This window comes from Triticum dicoccoides, chromosome 3A, assembly GCF_002162155.2.
Source record: "Triticum dicoccoides isolate Atlit2015 ecotype Zavitan chromosome 3A, WEW_v2.0, whole genome shotgun sequence".
NCBI lineage: Eukaryota > Viridiplantae > Streptophyta > Magnoliopsida > Poales > Poaceae > Triticum > Triticum dicoccoides.
This window is the reverse complement of record NC_041384.1, coordinates 99,642,428-99,663,722: the sequence shown is the minus strand read 5'-3', so window position 1 is coordinate 99,663,722 and position 21,295 is coordinate 99,642,428. Positions and strand designations below refer to the sequence as shown.

Below are 21,295 nucleotides of genomic sequence, written 5' to 3'. Positions count from 1 at the left end.
AAACCATGTGATTCATGGGTGAAAGAATCAACCCAAGGAACTGAGCCTTATACGCGGTGGCCGCCGAGTATATCCCATCATTCGCGTGCTTCCAACTGATATCATCTTCGACTTGCTCATCAAGGCGAAAGTCATGGACAAGCATCCAAAGAGTGAAGAATTCACGAATGTGACCAACGATGAGAACGGAGTTGGGATTGATTTTGAGAATCCAAGCATTTCCTTTGAGAGCCTCCCGCACCCTTCAATTTTTTCTCCTTGAGGCCTCAAAGATTAACGGCGCAATATCCTTGGGCTTCCGCCCAAGCAGCCAAGGAGAGTCCCAGAACGGCGTCTTTGCGCCGTCACCAACAGTGATGATTCTAGAGGCGTAGAAAAACTCGAGGTCCTCATCAGTGCAAGGGTTACCAAAACCCACCCAAGGCTTGTGGGTAGCCTTCCATTCGTACCACAACCATCAAAGGCGTAGAGCACGCGCAAACTTTTCCGTGTTGAGTACCCCTAGACCCCCATACTCCTTTGGCCTACAGACCATTTTCCAGTTCACTTTGCATTTGGCTCCTGTTGTCTTGTCCGCTCCGGACCACAGGAAAGCCCTCTCCAACTTATTGAGGCTATTGAGCGTGCTTGGCGGAACAATGAGAGGCGTGAGAGAGTATATGGCTTGGGAGGAGATGACCGACTTGACGAGTGCCGTGCGACCAATAGTGGTGACGTTTTGGCCATCCCACGTGACCAACTTGCCAGCCTCCTTGTCCTCAAGGTATTGGAAATCCACCTTCCTCAGTTGCCAGACTGAGAGTGGCAAGCCTAGATATTTCACCGAGAAGGTAGCACGAGTTGCCGGCATGGTCTGAAGAATTTGCCCAAGGTTAAGATGATTGCATCTTATTGGCACGACAAAGCTTTTCTGAAAGTTGGTGCAAAGGCCAGTGACGTCCCCAACGCCTCTCAAGATGGACGCAAGGTTGTCGATGTCCGTTTTGATGGGGGCCAAAAAAACGGCGGCATCATTCGCATATAGGGAGGTTCTCACCATGGGCCCTCGCCCATGAATCTTGTGAAGGAGGCCTTTCCGGGTTGCCAAATCCAGAATCTTGTGCAGTGGATCAATCGCGATGACAAAAAGCAATGGAGAAATGGGGTCCCCCCGCCGAAACCCGGCACCGTGCTTAATGGGGGGGCCGGGGATCCCAATTAAGAGAATGCAGGATGAAGACGAGGAAAGCAGCGCGGCAATCCAAGCCCGGAACTTGTCCGGGAACCCCATGCGCTGGAGGAGATCCAAAAAGTATTCCCACTTAACAGAGTCAAAGGCCTTTCTTATGTCCAGCTTGAAGAGTAGAGCAGGGGTCTTGCACTTATGTAATCTCCTGGCAAAGTTCCGGACGCACATGAAGTTGTCATGGATACTACGCCTCTTGATGAAAGCACTCTGTGCGTTGGAGACAAGGCCATCCATGAGAGGAGCAAGCCGAAGCGACAAGACCTTGGCAATAATTTTGGCGAGAGCATGGATGAGACTGATAGGTCTATAATCGGAGATGCCTTCCGCGCCCTCCTTTTTGGAAAAAAAAACAACATTGGCGGAATTCACCCATTGCAGATTGGATGTGTGGAGGGAGTCAAAGCGCTGGATGACCCTCATGACCGTATGCTTGATGGTGCCCCAACACTTCTTGAAGAAGATCCCAGTGAAACCATCCGGACCGGGCGCCTTATCGCTAGGCATCTCCTTTATGGCCACCCAAACATCCTCTTATGTGATGGAGTTACCCAAGGCGTGTAAGTCATGGGTCTCGATCCCAAGCTCCTCCCAGTTGAAGTCTTTGTTGGAACTATTTCCCCTACCCATGATCTTGGAGAAGTGGTCATGGATGATCTTCTCTTTTTCCTTGTGCTCAGTCACCCACCCATGAGCGTGCTTAATCCGATGGATGTGATTCTTCCTTCTTCTGGCATTGATGCGGCGGTGGAAGAATTTTGTGTTTGCATCACCGTGCCTCAAGTTTGCCAACCGAGCACATTGACTTTTTCGAGTTCTCTCAAGAACCGCCAAACTGATCACCCTCCACTTGAGCCTCGAACGTATATCACGTTCCTCGGGAGAAAGGGCCCTCGCCTCTTGCGCAATGTCAAGGTGAAGAATCACAAGTAGGGCCGCATGTAGTTGGACCTTAGCCTTGGAGAAAAGATTCTTACTCCACTCAGTAAGCCGGGTCGCGGTTTTTTTGAGCTTGTGAAAAAGGACCTGGTACGGTTCCGAATGCCCAACATGCTCGTCCCATGCCTTTTGCACCACCTCGGAAAATCCAGGCAAAGAAGCCTAGAAGTTTTCAAACTTGAAAGATCTTGGCCTTCTAGGCCCTTTGTCATCCGCGAGCAAGAGGGAGCAATGGTCGGAGAGGGAAGACGACAAAGCATGTAGCACATGGGTGTTGAAGGCCATATCCCAATCCGCATTACAGAAGAAGGAGTCGAGCTTGCAAAGAGTTGGGTTGTCCCGCTCATTACTCCAAGTGAAGCGCCTATTCTGTAGGTGAATTTCCTTGAGCTCACAAGATTGTAAGGCAGTCCGGAAGCGATTGATCCTATTCCGGTTAAAATTTCTCTTGTTTTTGTCCCTAGCGCGATAAATTTGGTTAAAATCCCCATGGGCCAGGCATGCAATCCCATTGGGTGGCTTGTGGGAGATGAGCTCGGCGAAGAAAGCATCTTTGCAGGCATGGTCAGTTGGCCCATATATGGACGTGACCCTAAAGCAGATGTCGGTGGCACGAATATGGACCATGCCAGAGAGGCAATAAGCCGATGTGGTGATATCGGAGACGTCGAGAACATTGTCATCCCATAGGAGTAGGATCCCTCCTCTGGTCCCCAACGCTGGGCGTTGCGCAAAACTTTGAAGTCTGTTGCCACCCAGGAAGGCATCGACGAATTTATCAACATTGTCAAGCTTTGTCTCTTGAAGACAAACTAGTTGGCAAGAGGAGGCGGCAATCGTTGCACTAATCGTTGCCTTCCGAGCTGGGTAGTTGAGTCCACGGACATTCCAACTTAAGGTGTTGATGGGATGTGTCATCATATGTCACACAAAAAAACACTTGTGGCCTGCCAGGCATAGCAGTCGAAAGTAGCCAGCAGGACTTGAAGAACAATTGCAGAGACAATAGGACATTGAAGCAAACAAGATAGCATAGTAAGGGGCCACACCCTCCCGATACAACACACACGCATATTACTAGGAAGAACACTAAAAGTAGTCCAAGCACTACCCGGTGCACTAAGAAGTTGGGCTAACATAAGCGCCATTAGCACCCTAACATGCAGACTACAGACATCAATCATTTTGAGTAGCTGCACCCCCGGGCTGAGCGAGCTCCAGTGCTCCCTCACCACCATGATCAAGCAGGGCGTCCTCGACCCCGTTGACAGCCGGGTCATCAAGATGGAAAAATTATCTCATAGCCATGATCACTTCAGGAGCTAGTTGGTCCTTGAACTTGGAAGTAAACTCATCCAAAGTTGCCTCTGTCACATCTTTGCCATCTCTGGTGATTCCTAGCGTGCGGCAAACCAATTTTTCTGCAACTTTGGCCGCTGGCAGAGCAACAACACTAGCACCAGGCCGCTTGATCCTCTGCAGCGAGAGATCACCCTTCCTAGAGATTTGCACTCCGGCCAGCGTTTTCCGACGAGCCGTAGGAGGCCTTGGAGGTGGCGATGGAGGCGTGGCAAAAATGCTCTGCTGCCGCACCTCAAAGAGTGACTCCACAGGATCTTCAGGGGTCTTCTCTTGTCGACCACGCACCGGCGAGGGAGTGCGCTGTAGATGGCCGACGCAGATGAGGGGCGGTGTTGGAGAGGACTGAAATCCAGATGGCCTGGAAGGAGACAGCAGAGGCCTCTGCAGCGAAACTGGAGAGCACAACTGAAACAGGGACTGATTTGGCGCCACCTGTAGCAACGCAGAGCTTGAGGCTTCAGGACGCCTGGATGTGGGGCTGGGCGGCAGCACCGTGGTTGGAGAGAGCGGGGGGGGACACCGGCGGGGTGCGTTCCTCCAGAGAGCGGCGCCGCGCCGAGCGAGTTGAGACATGCCGCACGGGGCTTCGGTCGCGCCCATCAACCTGCTCCGGACCCTGGATGGCCAGAAGCTCCCAGGCACGGTCCGGCAGCTCGCTGCCCGACCCCGAGCTCCGTAGGAGAGCAGAAGCAGCGGCACCCGAAGAAGGGGCCAGAGCGGGTGCAGGGGCGCCTCCCTCCCAACGGCAGCCACCGGAGCGCTCCCTGGTGCGGTCCTGGCCGTCATCACGTTGACGATCGCGTGCGTTGCGAGAGAGCGAGCACCGCACCCTGGCGCCCCAAGTCTACCACGCACGACCGTCATCACGCCCGCGCCTCCCGTCATGGTCGCCTTCATCGTCGCGCCTGTTAGAGCGTCGGAGAGCATCGCCCTCAGGTTGTTGCCGCTCCCTTGGGACGTATGTGCCATCAACCCACTTGCGGTACCAGGTAAACTCATGGACGTCCGGTGGTGGCGGGTTGTCGTCGTCGTCGCCAGCCTTGGAGTGGTCCTCAAGGAGGTCGAGGTGGATGATGACGCGATGCCGGAGCCCGCGCCGCCCACGACGGCGGTGGCCACGCGCTGGCAGGGTCAGCCATTTGACCTTGGGGATGGCGTTGGGGTCTGCCATCCATGCCCAGAGGGCAAAGTCCCTCGTGTCCTCCTTCCGCAGGGAGCGCGGCTCGATGTAGTCGAGGGAGCAGCCGCGGCCGATGAGGAAGGTGGCGATGTAGCTATTCCAGCCGTGGAGCGGGACGCCCTCTAAGCAGAGGCGGACGTGGTGAAGCTGGTCCTCATTGTCGGCGTGCGCCTCGAGCCGCCACTCCCTGACATAGATGAGGTGGCCGGCGCCAGAGAGATGGCCACGGGACACCGCTAGAGCACAGTGGTGCTGGTGCATGAAGCGGACGAAGAACTGCTCGGGGTAGTGCTCAACGACCTCGACGTCGGCCCGCCGTGCGCCCAAGGCCGTTGCCAGCTCGGCGGCCACCTGCTGGCAGGAAACGCCCTGCCTAGCGCCTTCAAGCCAGGCAACAGCCCCGTTGGTGGAGAGGACAACAGCCTCAGCCTGCATCTCGGGTGTCACCGGGACGACGACGTAGTCCACCGCCGGACGAAGCGACACATCACCCATGCGAGTCCCCCTCGCAGCAGGGGCGGTAGGAGGCGGCATCGTGCGCAGGGGAGACTCCCAGCCATGACCAGGACGGGGAGGCGCAACCTGGATGGCAGCAGCAGGCCGAGGAAGAGGGAGTGGAGGCACGCCGTTGCAGTCCAGAAGGCTTAATGGCATCCACTGGTTCCTACAGCCAAGCGATTTATGGCCGTTTTGAAGGCAACGGGAGCACCGCAGCGGGTCACGGCAAGCCTCCGCCCTATGCCCGCGGTGGAGACACCTACAGCACCGGCTTAGAAGCCATCGGGGGATGCGCGCAAGCTTGAATGCAGGGGCGGGCTGAGCCGGAGCGCGCGGACCTTTACGCGACGTGACGAGCTGCCAGCCACCGGTCACCTCGGCCTCGCGCCCCGCGTCGGACCGAATCCCCGGCATTGAAGATGCATTAGCAGAAGCAGGGATGGAGGATGGCAGCTGCCCCGCACTCGCGCAGTTAAGACCACCACCAACCAGAACTTCAAGGCGCGGAGCAGGAGCAGCGGGGGCGCCAGGCGCCAGGCCAGCCGCCGCCCGGCTCGAAGACGCCGCGAGTGGCTGTGAGTCTGGGACGAACTCCACAGAGGCAGCAGATGTGCCGAGGCCGTCCGGTAGGGGATCTGGATCTGATGATGGCGGGGTGGACGAACCCAGGTTGGAGAGGGGCGCCGCAGCAGTGAGACCACGCCACTAGGACGGCCAGCAGGCGGCGGAGGCAGGGGCATTGACCCAGGAGGCGAATCCATGGTCAGCGCAGGGAGCCGCGGCCGGCGCTGCCGGCGCCCGTGGGGAGCGCGCGGATGGGCACATGGGCAGGGAGCCATGGGGCCCTAAGGGGAGATTGTGCGTGAGTTCCCTCCCAGAACTTATTATTATTACTCGGTTTCTAGCCGGGAACGGCAGATCAACCGAGCTGCCGCCATTGACATGATCCGTCCCGTGCTGGTCCACCCGTATACGCAGGACGGCACGGCGCCTAACCTCCAAGGGCTGGCTACTAAAACGAGTGAAGTCTGTTTTGAACCCTGAAATTGTAGAGCACATCGTGAATGGACTTTGACGTCCAAATCCCTGAAATTGATACCCTGACTTCTTCAATCACGGTCGTTTTTGACCTTTAGGCCGTATCCAAACAGAAAAAGCCGGGATGAGTGAATTATGCAGCACATGTTTTGAGGGCCCACCTGTCAGCATTAGAAAGAAATAGAGAAATACTAAATATTTAAATTTTAAACCACAGAACTCTGGGTACGAGTCATGCACTTCCTAAGCCTACGCTGGTGCATGCGCAGGCCGCTGCGTCGCCAAACCTGGCTGCGGCACTGCGTATGGAGCAGGCGGCGACGGGGATCATGTAGATGTGCCTGAGCGCGGCTAGCCGTGCATGGCCTGATGTCGTTGTTGACTAGGCCCCGATCGCTCCACGGCGACTACTTTCCGGCGGTCGAATGCGTACGTACACTGGCGAAGCAGTATGACCTATGGATTGCTTTCCGGCGAGACGTGCAAATACACAAGCCACGCTTGATCAATTCTTTCAGGAGAAAACACTCACGTACACGTACGTCGCAAGCTGGCTACCAAAGCCTGCTGTATCGATCTTGAGGCTAGCTAGTTGATCAATCGGCGCAATATTTTCGTTTTGCCAAGTAGCTAGTGTTAACTTTGAGAGTGCTTTCATTGATTCATACAAGAGGATACAGAGTACATATATATGCGGGAGGGAGCCCAGACTCATACATGGGAGTAGTGGCAATCGTGGGAATGATCGTGGGGCAACGCCCACGCTGACCTGGTCATGAGCGTGACCAGCATGTCGCCTAACACCCCCCGCAGTGTCAGCGGCGGGTTCGACGACGTTGAGACTGGATCGGATGTCGCAGAACGAAGCTGGTGGCAGTCCCTTGGTGAAGATATCCGCGAATTGTGCACTGGTAGGAACATGAAGAACACGGACCTCACCTAGAGCTACCTTCTCCCTTACAAAATGTATGTCAATCTCTATGTGCTTGGTTCTACGGTGCTGCACAGGATTACAAGACAAGTACACTGCTGAAACATTATCACAAAAAACAATCGTCGCCTGCCGAATGGGTCGATGAAGCTCGCCAAGAAGCTGATGTAGCCAGACTGTTTCCGCCACAGTATGAGCAACCGAGCGATATTCTGCTTCAGCAGAAGATCGAGAGACCGTGAGCTGCCGTTTCGAGGACCAAGAAACCAAGTTATCACCCAAGTACACGCAGTAACCAGAGGTAGACCGTCGAGTATCTGGGCACCCCGTCCAGTCTGCATCAGAGTACGCTGTAAGAGAAGCGGGGGAGGAAGCGGTGATTGTGAGACCATGATCGAGAGTGCCCTTGAGATAGCGCAGAATACGTCTAGCGTGGTTGAGATGAGGCAGGCGGGGATCATGCATAAAGAGACATGCTTGCTGAACGGAGTAGGCAAGATCGGGGTGAGTGAGAGTCATATATTGCAGAGCACCGGTAATACTGCGATAGTAGGTGGGGTCGGGGACAGGATCACCAGCAGAAGAAAGCTTAGAGCCAGTGTCTGCGGGGGTGCGAGAGGGGTGACACTCGAGCATGCCAGCTTTAGAGAGAAGATCGACGGCGTACTGGCGTTGAGAAAGAAAAAGACCCGAGGATGAGTGAGAGACAGTAACACCGAGAAAGTGGTGAAGGGAACCAAGATCTATCATGGAAAATTATTTGTGAAGAGAGGAGATGATGTGGTGAAGAAAGGAGTCAGAGGAGGCAGTCAGAACTATATCATCTATATATAGGAGTAGGTAGGCAGTATGGGAGGAGGAGTGAAAAATAAAGAGCGAAGAGTCAGAGCGGGAAGGGACGAACCCAATGGTGTGGAGGAAGGAAGCAAATCGCTGAAACCAGGCACGAGGCGCCTGCTTTAGGCCGTAGAGGGATTTCTGAAGAAGGCATACATGATCGGGAAAGGAAGGGTTAGCAAAACCGAGAGGCTGGCGGCAATACACGGTCTCGGCGAGGCTGCCATGGAGAAAAGCGTTTTTCACATCTAACTGATGGATAGGCCAGGAAGAGGAGACAGCCAGGCAGAGGACAACTCTAATGGTGCTAGGTTTAACGACGGGAGAGAATGTTTCATCATAGTCAATGCCGGGCTGTTGAGAATCACTGCGACACACCCAACGAGCCTTGTATCGTGAGAGAGAGTCGTCAGAATGGAATTTGTGACGAAAAACCCACTTCCCAGAGACTATATTTGCACCAGAGGGGCGAGGAACCAGAGACCATGTGTTGTTGAGAATGAGAGCATCGTATTCCTCCTTCATGGCGTGGAACCAGTTGGGATCAAGGAGGGCAGCCTTGTAGGACACGAGCAAAGGGGAAATGGATGAAGCGGAAGCGTGCAAGTTGAGACGATCCACCGGAAGGCCAAAACCGTACTTACTACGGGTACGCATGGTGTGGTTGTTATGTGGTACCGGAACAGGAACAACACGAGGAGGCAAAGGTGACGAGGACACCGGCGATGAAAGAGCCGTGGCTGGTGAGGTGTCCTGGCTGGAGCAGGCGTCGGCGGAAGAAGAAAGAGAGGACATGGGAGAGGCAGGTTGGCGAGGGGCGGGGGTGGAGTGGTGCAGCCGGATTGGTCTGCATGCGGCTGAATGGCGGGCGAAGATGGGTTGGGTGGAGCGGTTGAGCTGGATTGGTCTGCATGCGGCTGGGCAGGTGGCATGGGTGGGCGCGAGAGGTTTGCATGCATGTGGGCCGAGGAGGGTGGCGTGGGGATTGGTTGGACGTGAACAGAGCCATGCACGGCATGCACGTCGATCATAACTGGTTTGGCGGGCGTGGTGTGGTGAGGCGCGGAGAGAGGGGAAGAAATATCAGGTGTGAGACGAGTGGCGAAGGGAAAAATATGCTCATCAAACATGACATGACGAGAAATGATCACGCGACCGGTTTGAGGATCGAGACATCTGTACCCTTTGTGGGAGTCAGAAAAACCGAGAGAGATGCAGGGAAGAGAGCGAGGAGAGAGCTTGTTCGTAGCGGTGGCAGCCATATTAGGGAAACAAAGGCAGCCGAAAACGCGGAGATCGTCATAAGAGGGAGAGGCCAGAAAGAGAGAATCATAGGGTGTAAAGCGAGGGCAACTCTTGGTGGGACGAATATTGAGGAGATGTGTGGCATGGCGTAGAGCTTCAACCCAATAGGTAGGAGGCATGGAGGCTTGGATGAGAAGAGTGTGAAGTATATCATTGATGGTGCGGAGGGAGCGTTCAGCTTTGCCATTTTGAGGGGAAGTATAAGGGCAGGAGAAACGGAGAAGAACGCCATGGGCAAGAAAGAAATCACGGTTGCGTGTATTATCGAACTCGCGCCTGTTGTCACACTGGAGAAAACGAATGGGGAGGGAGAAATGAGAGGCAACGTAGCATTGAAAATTAACAAAAAGACCATGCACATCTGACATAGAGCGAATAGGGAAGGTCCATACATAATGGGAGTAGTCATCAAGCATTACAAGATAATATTTGAAACCAGAAATACTAGGGATAGGAGAAGTCCACAAATCACAGTGCAACAACTCGAAGGGAAACGAACTAGTGGTAGTAGAAGAGCTAAATGGTAACCTAACATGCTTGCCCATCTGACAAGTAGTGCACAAAGAAGCATCATGAGAGTCGCGATCATGCGGAAGCTGGAATTGTTGGAGAAGACTCGACGTCGTTGTTGTGCTGGGATGACCAAAGCGGCGATGCCAGAGCGTGACGGAGGCGAGTAGGGCATGAGGTGAGGCAGCAGGTGGGTCGCCGCGAATGGCGTAGAGGTCCCCCGAGCTATTGAACCAAGCGATCACCTCCTTGCTGCGAAGATCCTTCACGGACAACCCAAATGGATCAAACTCAACGGATACTAGGTTATCAATGGTGAAGCGTCGAACGGAAATAAGGTTTTTAATTAGGGCAGGAGCAACTAGTACATCACGGAGAAGAAGGGGTGAGCGGGAGGAAGAAAGTGCAGAAGTACCAATGCAGGATACAGGGATAGAAGAACCATTACCGATGGTGATAGAGGGGTACAGAACTGATGGATAAATGGAGGAAAGCGTACTCGAAGATGCAGACATATGTGAGGATGCACCAGAATCGAAAATCCACTCGGTACCTTGGTGTTGGGTGGTAAGAGAGTTCATGGCCGCGATGAAGGCGGCTTGATCCCATGTCGGAGTGGTCGTTGTTGGTGCAGATGTAGCAGGAGGCTGGTACGGCGGTGTAGTCGATGATGAAGGCGCCGCGGCAGGGTCCCAGCTTGATGGAGAGGGCACGCCGTAGGGGTACAGCGAGGCGGGTGTAGGAGCTGCGGCGGACTGGTACAGTGGAGCGAGCGCCGTGTACGCCTGCGGTGGAGGCCGCGAGCCCAGAAGACCGGGGGCACCAGGAGAAGGCCGCAGACCGGGCGCCCAGGTGCCGGTGTAGGCCGGAGGCGCGCCGTAGGGCGAGGCGGCAGACCACGGCATGGGCCAGGCCTGGACCAGCCCCGTCCAGGGATCGTGAGACGGCCGCCAAGATGGTGCAGGAAAAGGCGACTGAGCCGTTGGTGTCGGAGGCGCCGGAGCTGCTGGTGGCGGAACGGCGGGGACCCCCCCTCCTGATGCGAGGTGTTGAGGAGGCCGATACACTGGGTTCTTGCCCTTGTAGTTAGGACTTGGGCGCCAGCCGGGCGGCGGTTGTGGTGAGGACGCTGGCGGGAGCGACGCCAGCGTGGGTGCGGCGGGGCGGGCAGATGCATGAAAGAGGCGAGGGGTGCCCGCCTTACGCGCCTGATTCTGCTCTTCCATTTGCAGCATCGAGCGGGCTGTTGGGGAAGGTAGCAGAAATTCAAAATTTTCCTACGTGTCATCAAGATCTATCTATGGAGAAACCAGCAACGAGGGGAAGGAGAGTGCATCTACATACCCTTGTAGATCGCTAAGCGGAAGCGTTCAAGAGAACGGGGTTGAAGGAGTCGTACTCGTCGTGATCCAAATCATCGGAGATCCTAGTGCCGAACGGACGGCACCTCCGCGTTCAACACACGTACAGCCCGGTGACGTCTCCCATGCCTTGATCCAGCAAGGAGAGAGGGAGAGGTTGAGGAAGACTCCATCCAGCAGCAGCACAACGGCGTGGTGGTGGTGGAGGAGCGTGGTACTCCAGCAGGGCTTAGCCAAGCACCGCGAGATATGAGGAGAAAGAGAGGTAAGGCTGCGCCAGGGAGAGGTCAGAAAACCGTGTGTATGGCAGCCCAAAACCTCAAGTATATATAGGGGGAGGGGAGGGGCTGCGCCCCCACCTAGGTTTCCACCCCTAGGGGTGGCGGCCAGCCTAGATCCCATCTAAGGGGGGCGGCCAAGGGGGGAGAGGGGGGCGCACCACTAGGTGGGCCTTAGGCCCATCTGAGCCTAGGGTTTGCCCCCTTCCACTCTCCCTTGCGCCTTGGGCCTTGGTGGGGGGCGCACCAGCCCACCTGGGGTTGGTCCCCTCCCAAACTTGGCCCATGCAGCCCTCCGGGCTGGTGGCCCCACTTGGTGGACCCCCGAGACCCTCCCGGTGGTCCCGGTACGTTACCGATAAAACCCGAAACTTTTCCGGTGACCAAAACAGGACTTCCCATATATAAATCTTTACCTCCGGACCATTCCGGAACTCCTCGTGATGTTCGGGATCTCATCCGGGACTCTGAACAACATTTGGTAATCATGTATATCTATTCCTTATAACCCTAGCGTCATCGAACCTTAAGTGTGTAGACCCTACGGGTTCGGGAACCATGCAGACATGACCGCGATGTTCTCCGATCAATAACCAATAGCGGGATCTGGATACCCATGTTGGTTCCCACATGTTCCACGATGATCTCATCGGATGAACCACGATGTCGAGGATTCGATCAATCCCGTATACAATTCCCTTTGTCTAACGGTATTGTACTTGCCCGAGATTCGATCGTCGGTATCGCGATACCTTGTTCAATCTCGTTACCGGCAAGTCTCTTTTACTCGTTCCGTAACACATCATCCCGTGATCAACTCCTTGATCACATTGTGCACATTATGATGATGTCCTACCGAGTGGGCCCAGAGATACCTCTCCGTCACACGGAGTGACAAATCCCGGTCTCGATTCGTGCCAACCCAACAGAGACTTTCGGAGATACCTGTGGTGCACCTTTATAGCCACCCAGTTACGTTGTGACGTTTGGCATACCCAAAGTATTCCTACGGTATCCGGGAGTTGCACAATCTCATGGTCTAAGGAAATGATACTTGACATTAGAAAAGCTTTAGCATACGAACTACATGATCTTTGTGCTAGGCTTAGGATTGGGTCTTGTCCATCACATCATTCTCCCAATGATGTGATCCCGTTATCAACGACATCCAATGTCCATGGTCAGGAAACCGTAACCATCTATTGATCAACGAGCTAGTTAACTAGAGGCTTACTAGGGACATGGTGTTGTCTATCTATCCACACATGTATCTGAGTTTCCTATCAATACAATTCTAGCATGGATAATAAACGATTATCATGAACAAAGAAATATAATAATAACCAATTTATTATTGCCTCTAGGGCATATTTCCAACAGTCTCCCACTTGCACTAGACTCAATAATCTAGTTCACATCGCCATGTGATTAACACTCACAGGTCACATCGCCATGTGACCAACATCCAAAGAGTTTACTAGTGTCACTAAACTAGTTCAGATCATCGTGTGATTAAGACTCAATGAGTTCTGGGGTTTGATCATGTTTTGCTTGTGAGAGAGGTTTTAGTCAACGAGTCTGCAACAATCAGATCCATATGTACTTTGCAAATCTCTAGGTCATATTATAAATGCTGCTTCCACGCTCCACTTGGAGCTATTACAAATGGCTGCTCCACTATACGTATCCGGTTTGCTACTCAGAGTCATTCGGATAGGTGTTAAAGCTTGCATCGATGTAACCCTTTACGCCGAACTCTTTATCACCTCCATAATCGAGAAACATGTCCTTATTACTCCAAGGATAATTTTGACCGCTATCTAGTGATCCACTCCTGGATCACCTTTGTACCCTCTTGCCAGACATGTGTCAAGGCACACATCAGGTGCGGTACTCAGCATGGCATACCGTATAGAGCCTATGACAAAAGCATAGGGGACGACATTCATCCTTTCTCGCCGTGGTCGAGCTTTAAGTCTTAACTTCATACCTTACAACTCAGGCAAGAACTCCTTCCTTGACTGATCCATCTTGAACACCTTCAAGATCATGTCAAGGTATGTGCTCATTTGAAAGTACCATTTAGCGTTTTTGATCTATCCTCATAGATCTTGATGCTCAATGTTCAAGTAGCCTAATCCAGGTTTTCTATTGAAAAACACTTTCCAAATAACCCTATATGCTTTCCAGAAATTCTTCGTCATTTCTGATCAACAATATGTCAACAACATATATTCATCGGAAATTCTATAGTGCTCCCACTCACTTCTTTGGAAATACAAGTTTCTCATAAACTTTGTATACACCCAAAAACTTTGATCATCTCATCAAAGCATACATTCCAACTCCGAGATGCTTACTCCAGTCCTTAGAAGGATTGCTGGAGCTTTGCATACTTATTAGCATCTTTCAGGATTGACAAAACCTTCCGGTTGTATCACATACAACCTTTCCTGAAGAAAATCGTCGAGTAAACAATGTTTGACATCCTATCTGCAGATTTCATAAATAATGCAGTAATCGCTAATATAATTCCAACAGACTCTTAGCATCGCTACGAGTGAGAAAGTCTCATCATAGTCAACTCCTTGAACTTGTCGGAAAAAATCTTAACGACAAGTCGAGCTTTCTTAATGGTGATACTTACCATCATTGTCCGTCTTCCTTTTAAAATCCATCTGTACTCAATAGCCTTACGACCATCGAGCCGTTCTGCCAAAGTCTACACTTTGTTTTCATACATGGATCCTCTCTCAGATTTTTATGGCCTCGAGCCATTTATCGGAATCCGGGCCCACCATCGCTTCTCCATAGCTCGTAGGTCCATTGTTGTCTAGCAACATGACTTCCAAGACAGGATTACGTACCACTCTGAAGTAGTGCGCATCCTTGTCATCCTACGAGGTTTGGGAGTGACTTGACCCGAAGTCTCATGATCAATATCATAAGCTTCCACTTCAATTGGTGTAGGTGCCACAGGAACAACTCTTTGTGCCCTGCTATAGACTAGTTGAAGTGACAGTTCAATAACCTCATCAAGTCTCCACCATCCTCCCACTCAATTCCTTCGAGAGAAACTTTTCCTCGAGAAAGGACCCGATTCTAGAAACAATCCCTTATTGCTTTCGGATCTGAGACAGGAGGTATACCCAACTGTTTTGGGTGTCCTATGAAGATGCATTTATCCGCTTTGGGTTCGAGCTTATCAACCTGAAACTTTTTCACATAAGCGTCGCAGCCCCAAACTTTTAAGAAATGACAGCTTAGGTTTCTCTAAACCATAGTTCATACGGTGTCATCTCATCGGAATTACGTGGTGCCCTATTTAAAGTAAATGTGGTTGTCTCTAATGCCTAACCCATAAACTATCGTGGTAATTCGATAAGAGACATCATGGTATGCATCATATCCAATAGGGTGCAGTTATGATGTTCGGACACACCATCACACTATGGTGTTCCAGGCTATATTAGTTGTGAAACAATTTCCACAATGTCTTAATTCTGTGCCAAACTCGTAATTCAGATATTCATCTCTATGATCATATCATAGATCTTTTATCCTCTTGTCACGACGATCTTTCAACTTCACCCTGAAATTACTTGAACCTTTCAATAATTCAGACTCATGATTCATCAAGTAAATATACTCAACATCTACTCAAATCATCTGTGAAGTAAGAACATAACGATATCCACTATATGCCTCAGCACTCATTGGACTGCACACATCAAAATGTATTACTTCCAACAAGTTGCTTTCTGGTTCCATTTTACTGAAAATGAGGCTTTCAGTCATCTTGCCCATGTGGTATGATTTGCATGTCTCAAGTGATTCAAAATCAAGTGAGTCCAAACGGTCCATTTGCATGGAGTTTCTTCATGCATATACACCAATAGACATGGTTCGCATGTCTCAAACTTTTCAAAAACGAGTGAGCCCAAAGATCCATCAACATGGAGCTTCTTCATGCGTTTTATACCGATATGACTTACGTGGCAGTGCCACAAGTAGGTGGTACTATCATTACTATCTTATATCTTTTGGCATGAACATGTGTATCACTACGATCGAGATTCAATAAACCATTCATTTTAGGTGCAAGACCATTGAAGGTATTATTCAAATAAACAGAGTAACCATTATTCTCCTTAAATGAATAACCGTATTGCGATAGACATAATCCAATCATGTCTATGCTCAACGCAAACACCAATCTTGATGGTAGAGGGAGCGTACGATATTTGATCAACCTTGGAAATACTTCCAACACATATCGTCATCTCACCTTTTAGCTAGTCTCCGTTTATTCCGTAGCTTTTATTTCGAGTTACTAACACTTAGTAACCGAACCGGTATCTAATACCCTGGTGCTACTAGGAGTACTAGTAAAGTACACATTAACACAATGTATATCCAATATACTTCTATCGACCTTGCCAACCTTCTCATCTACCAAGTATCTAGGGTAATTCTGCTCCAGTGGTTGTTCCCCTTATTACAGAAGCACTTAGTCTCGGGTTTGGGTTCAACCTTGGTTTGTTCACTAGAGCAGCAGCTGAATTGCCGTTTCATGAAGTATCCATTTTTGCCCTTGCCCTTCTTGAAACTAGTGGTTTCACCAACCATCAACAATTGATGCTCCTTCTTGATTTCTACTTTTGTGGTGTCAAACATCGCGAATATCTTAAGGATCATCATATATGTCCCTGATATATTATAGTTCATCACGAAGCTCTAGCAGCTTGGTGGTAATGACTTCGGAGAAACATCACTATCTCATCTGGAAGATCAACTCCCACTCGATTCAAATGATTGTTGTACTCAGACAATCTGAGCACAAGCTCAACAATTGAGCTTTTCTCCTTAGTTTGCAGGCTAAGAAAATCGTCGGAGGTCTCATACCTCTTGACGTGGGCACGAGCCTGAAATCCCAATTTCAGCCATCGAAACATCCCATATGTTTTGCGACGTTTCAAAACGTCTTCGGTGCCTCAACTCTAAACCGTTTAACTGAACTATCACGTAGTTATCAAAAATGTGTATGTCAGATGTTCGCAACATCCACAGACGACGTTCGAGGTTCAGCACACTGAGCGGTGCATTAAGGACATAAGCCTTCTATGAAGCAATGAGGACAATCCCCAGTTTACGGACCTAGTCCGCATAATTGCTACTATCCACTGACAACTAAATTTTCCCTAGGAACATATCTAAATAGTAGAACTGAAGCGCGATCTACGACATAATTTGTGAAGACCTTTTGACTATGTTCAGGATAATTAAGTTCATCTTATGAACTGCCACTCAGATAGACATCCCTCTAGTCATCTAAGTGATTACATGATCTGAGTCAACTAGGCCGTGTCCGATCATCATGTGAGACGGACTAGTCATCATCGGTGAACATCTTCATGTTGATCGTATCTACCATACGACTCATGCTCAACCTTTCGGTCTCTTGTGTTCCGAGGCCATGTATGTACATTCTAGGCTCGTCAAGTCAACCTAAGTGTTTCGCGTGTGTAAATCTATCTTACACCCGTTGTATGTGAATGTTAGAATCTATCACACCCGATCATCACGTGGTGCTTCGAAACAACGAACTGTTGCAACGGTGCACAGTTAGGGGGAACACTTTCTTGAAATTATTATGAGGGATCATCTTATTTACTACCGTCGTTCTAAGTAAACATGATGCAAAACATGATAAAATCACATGCAATCAAATAGTGACATGATATGGCCATCATCACTTTGCTCCTTTTGATCTCCATCTTCGGGGCTCCATGATCATCATCGTCACCGGCATGACACCATGATCTCTATCATCGTGTCTTCATGAAGTTGTCTCACCAACTATTACTTCTACTACTACAGCTAACGGTTAGCAATAAAGTAAAGTAATTACATGACGTTTATGTTGACACGCAGGTCATAAATAAATTAAGACAACCCCTATGGCTCCTGCCGGTTGTCATACTCATCGACATGCAAATCGTGATTCCTATTACAAGAACATGATCAATCTCATACATCACATATCATTCATCACATTCTTCTTGGCCATATCACATCACATAGCATACCCTGCAAAAACAAGTTAGACGTCCTCTAATTGTTGTTTGCATGTTTTATGTGGCTGCTATGGGTTTCTAGCAAGAACGTTTCTTACCTACGCAAAAACCACAACGTGATATGCCAATTGTTATTTACCCTTCATAAGGACCCTTTTCATCGAATCCGATCCGACTAAAGTGGGAGAGACAGACACCCGCTAGCCACCTTATGCAACTAGTGCATGTCAGTCGGTGGAACCAGTCTCACGTAAGAGTACGTGTAAGGTCGGTCCGGGCCGCTTCATCCCAAAATGCCGCCGAATCAAGATTGGACTAGTAACGGTAAGCATATTGAACAAAATCAACGCCCACAACTACTTTGTGTTCTACTCGTGCATAGAATCTACGCAATAGACCTAGCTCATGATGCCACTGTTGGGGAACGTAGCAGAAATTCAAAATTTTCCTACGTGTCACCAAGATCTATCTATGGAGAAACCAGCAACGAGGGGAAGGAGAGTGCATCTACATACCCTTGTAAATCGCTAAGCGGCAGCGTTCAAGAGAACGGGGTTGAAGGAGTCGTACTCGTCGTGATCCAAATCACCGGAGATCCTAGTGCCGAACGGACGGCACCTCCGCGTTCAACACACGTACAGCCCGGTGACGTCTCCCATGCCTTGATCCAGCAAGGAGAGAGGGAGAGGTTGAGGAAGACTCCATCTAGCAGCAGCACAACGGTGTGGTGGTGGTGGAGGAGCGTGGTACTCCAGCAGGGCTTCGCCAAGCAACGGGAGATATGAGGAGAAAGAGAGGTAAGGCTGCGCCAGGGAGAGGTCAGAAAACCGTGTGTATGGCAGCCCAAAACCTCAAGTATATATAGGGGGAGGGGAGGGGCTGCGCCCCCACCTAGGTTTCCACCCCTAGGGGTGGCGGCCAGCCTAGATCCCATCTAAGGGGGGCGGCCAAGGGGGGAGAGGGGGGCGCACCACTAGGTGAGCCTTAGGCCCATCTGAGCCTAGGGTTTGCCCCCTTCCACTCTCCCTTGCGCCTTGGGCCTTGGTGGGGGGCGCACCAGCCCACCTGGGGCTGGTCCCCTCCCACACTTGGCCCATGCAGCCCTCCGGGGCTGGTGGCCCCACTTGGTGGACCCCCGGGACCCTCCCGGTGGTCCCGGTACGTTACCGATAAAACCCGAAACTTTTCCGGTGACCAAAACAGGACTTCCCATATATAAATTTTTACCACCGGACCATTCCGGAACTCCTCGTGACGTCCGGGATCTCATCCAGGACTCCGAACAACATTTGGTAACCACGTATATCTATTCCTTATAACCCTAGCGTCATCGAACCTTAAGTGTGTAGACCCTACGGGTTCGGGAACCATGCAGACATGACCGAGACGTTCTCCGGTCAATAACCAACAGCGGGATCTGGATACCCATGTTGGTTCCCACATGTTCCACGATGATCTCATCGGATGAACCACGATGTCGAGGATTCAATCAATCCCGTATACAATTCCCTTTATCTAGCGGTATTGTACTTGCCCGAGATTCGATCGTCGGTATCCTGATACCTTGTTCAATCTCGTTACCGGCAAGTCTCTTTTACTCGTTCCGTAATACATCATCCCGTGATCAACTCCTTGATCACATTGTGCACATTATGATGATGTCCTACCGAGTGGGCCCAGAGATACCTCTCCGTCACACGGAGTGACAAATCCCAGTCTCGATTCGTGCCAACCCAACAGACACTTTCGGAGATACCTGTAATGCACCTTTATAGCCACCCAGTTACGTTGTGACGTTTGGCATACCCAAAGTATTCTTACGGTATCCGGGAGTTGCACAATCTCATGGTCTAAGGAAATGATACTTGACATTAGAAAAGCTTTAGCATACGAACTACACGATCTTTGTGCTAGGCTTAGGATTGGGTCATGTCCATCACATCATTCTCCCAATGATGTGATCCCGTTATCAACGACATCCAATGTCCATGGTCAGGAAACCATAACCATCTATTGATCAATGAGCTAGTCAACTAGAGGCTTACTAGGGACATGGTGTTGTCTATCTATCCACACATGTATCTTAGTTTCCTATCAATACAATTCTAGCATGGATAATAAATGATTATCATGAACAAGGAAATATAATAATAACCAATTTATTATTGCCTCTAGAGCATATTTCCAACACGGGCTTCAGCGAGCGTCGGCAGAGGGCAAAGGAGAGGAATCAGGGTCGCCTGCTGGGAGAAGCGCTCGTCGAGCCCCCCCATGAGGGCATGGAGAAGTGCCCGATCAGCAACCGCCTCCCCAAGCTCGCGAAGCTCGTCGCCGATGGCTTTGATGCGCTGGCAGAAGACACCAACGGGGCGATCTCCCTGCGTGATAGTGCGAAGCTCGGTGTTGAGAGCAGAAACGCGGGCGTCGCAATTGTCTTGGAAGAGGCGGCGGAGCTCGACCCAAATGTCGCGGGCGGAGGCGCCGTCGGTGACCACGAGGTTGAACAGCTCGGTGGAGATGCGTGTGTAGAGCCACTGAATGATGGCGAGGTCGTCCTTGAGCCAGCGTGGATCGTGCGGAGCAGGCGGAGCATCACCGGAGATATGGTGGAGGAAAGAACATCGCCCGAGATGAATTTCGAAAAGATGACGCCAGTGATAGTAGTTGTGGCTGTTGAGATCGAGGACGATGGGGATGAACGGAGTAATGTCGGTGATGGTGTCGCTGAAGGAGAGGGCGGTGGGGATGGAGAGAGTGGTGGAGGTGGAGAGAGCAGGTAAGGTTTGGGTGTCGGTGGCCGGAGAGGTGTGGCTGTCGGCGGCGGGCTGAGAAGGAGTTCCGCCTGGGTTCGTCATGGAGAGGAGAGAGAGGATCTAAACCGTATCTGATACCATGTTAACTTTGAGAGTGCTTTCATTGATTCATACAAGAGGATACAGAGTACATATATATGCGGGAGGGAGCCCGGACTCATACATGGGAGTAGTGGCGGTCGTGGGAATGATCGTGGGGCAACGCCCACGCTGACCTGGTCATGAGCGTGACCAGCCTATCGCCTAACAGCTAGCTATGCACGTATAGCAAACTACCACTCGACAATCCTTGATTGATCTGCGTAGCCGCTGATCCGCCAAGTATCGGCGTCCTCCGGTCCTCGAGTCACCGTCACCGGCGAGTGCTCCACTGGCAGCCCCACGTCGCCGCACAGGGATGGAGCAGCAGCAGCAGTCAACAACGAGGTGGCCTGCGGGTTTAAAGCAGCTGGACGGGCGGCCAGGGAAGGCGGTCATCGGCGCAGACCGTGAAGGCGCGGTCGTCGGCCGTGCATGCGCTGCGCGTGCTCGGGAGGGAGAAGGGAGACGAAGGAGGAAAGAGAAGAACGCAGCGGCGCTGCGGTGTCCTCGTCAGCAACGGTGAGCCGTGCCTGCGTGGGGCAGTGGTCGAGGGCAAGCTCGCCAGGGGCACGGGCGGGGTCGAATGTCTCTGGCGGCGGCGGATCAAACGGGAACAGGAGGAAGGAGATGGACTAGGCAGGGGAATATTTTTAGGTATGGAGAGGCTAGTCAATAACTTGGTCAAAGACAGCAATCCCGGTATGTGAACGCAACGTCATCAAATCCACTCCTTAAACTTTCTGAAGGTTTATTGAGACCGGGATCGATGAGGTTAGGATGCCAATTTTAGGGATTCAAACGTTGAGGTTCATCTATGTCATGCTCTACAACATCAAGGTTTAAAACGGACTTCACTCCTA

General features: G+C 51.3%; 1 protein-coding gene across 1 annotated transcript; it reads right to left on the bottom strand.

Moving 5' to 3' along the window:
- Nucleotides 1-4,370: 4,370 nt before the first annotated feature.
- LOC119272022 lies at nt 4,371-4,967 on the bottom strand. Its single transcript, XM_037553627.1, has one exon. The coding sequence runs from the start codon at nt 4,965-4,967 to the stop codon at nt 4,371-4,373; it is 597 nt and encodes a 198-aa protein (XP_037409524.1).
- Nucleotides 4,968-21,295: the final 16,328 nt, after the last annotated feature.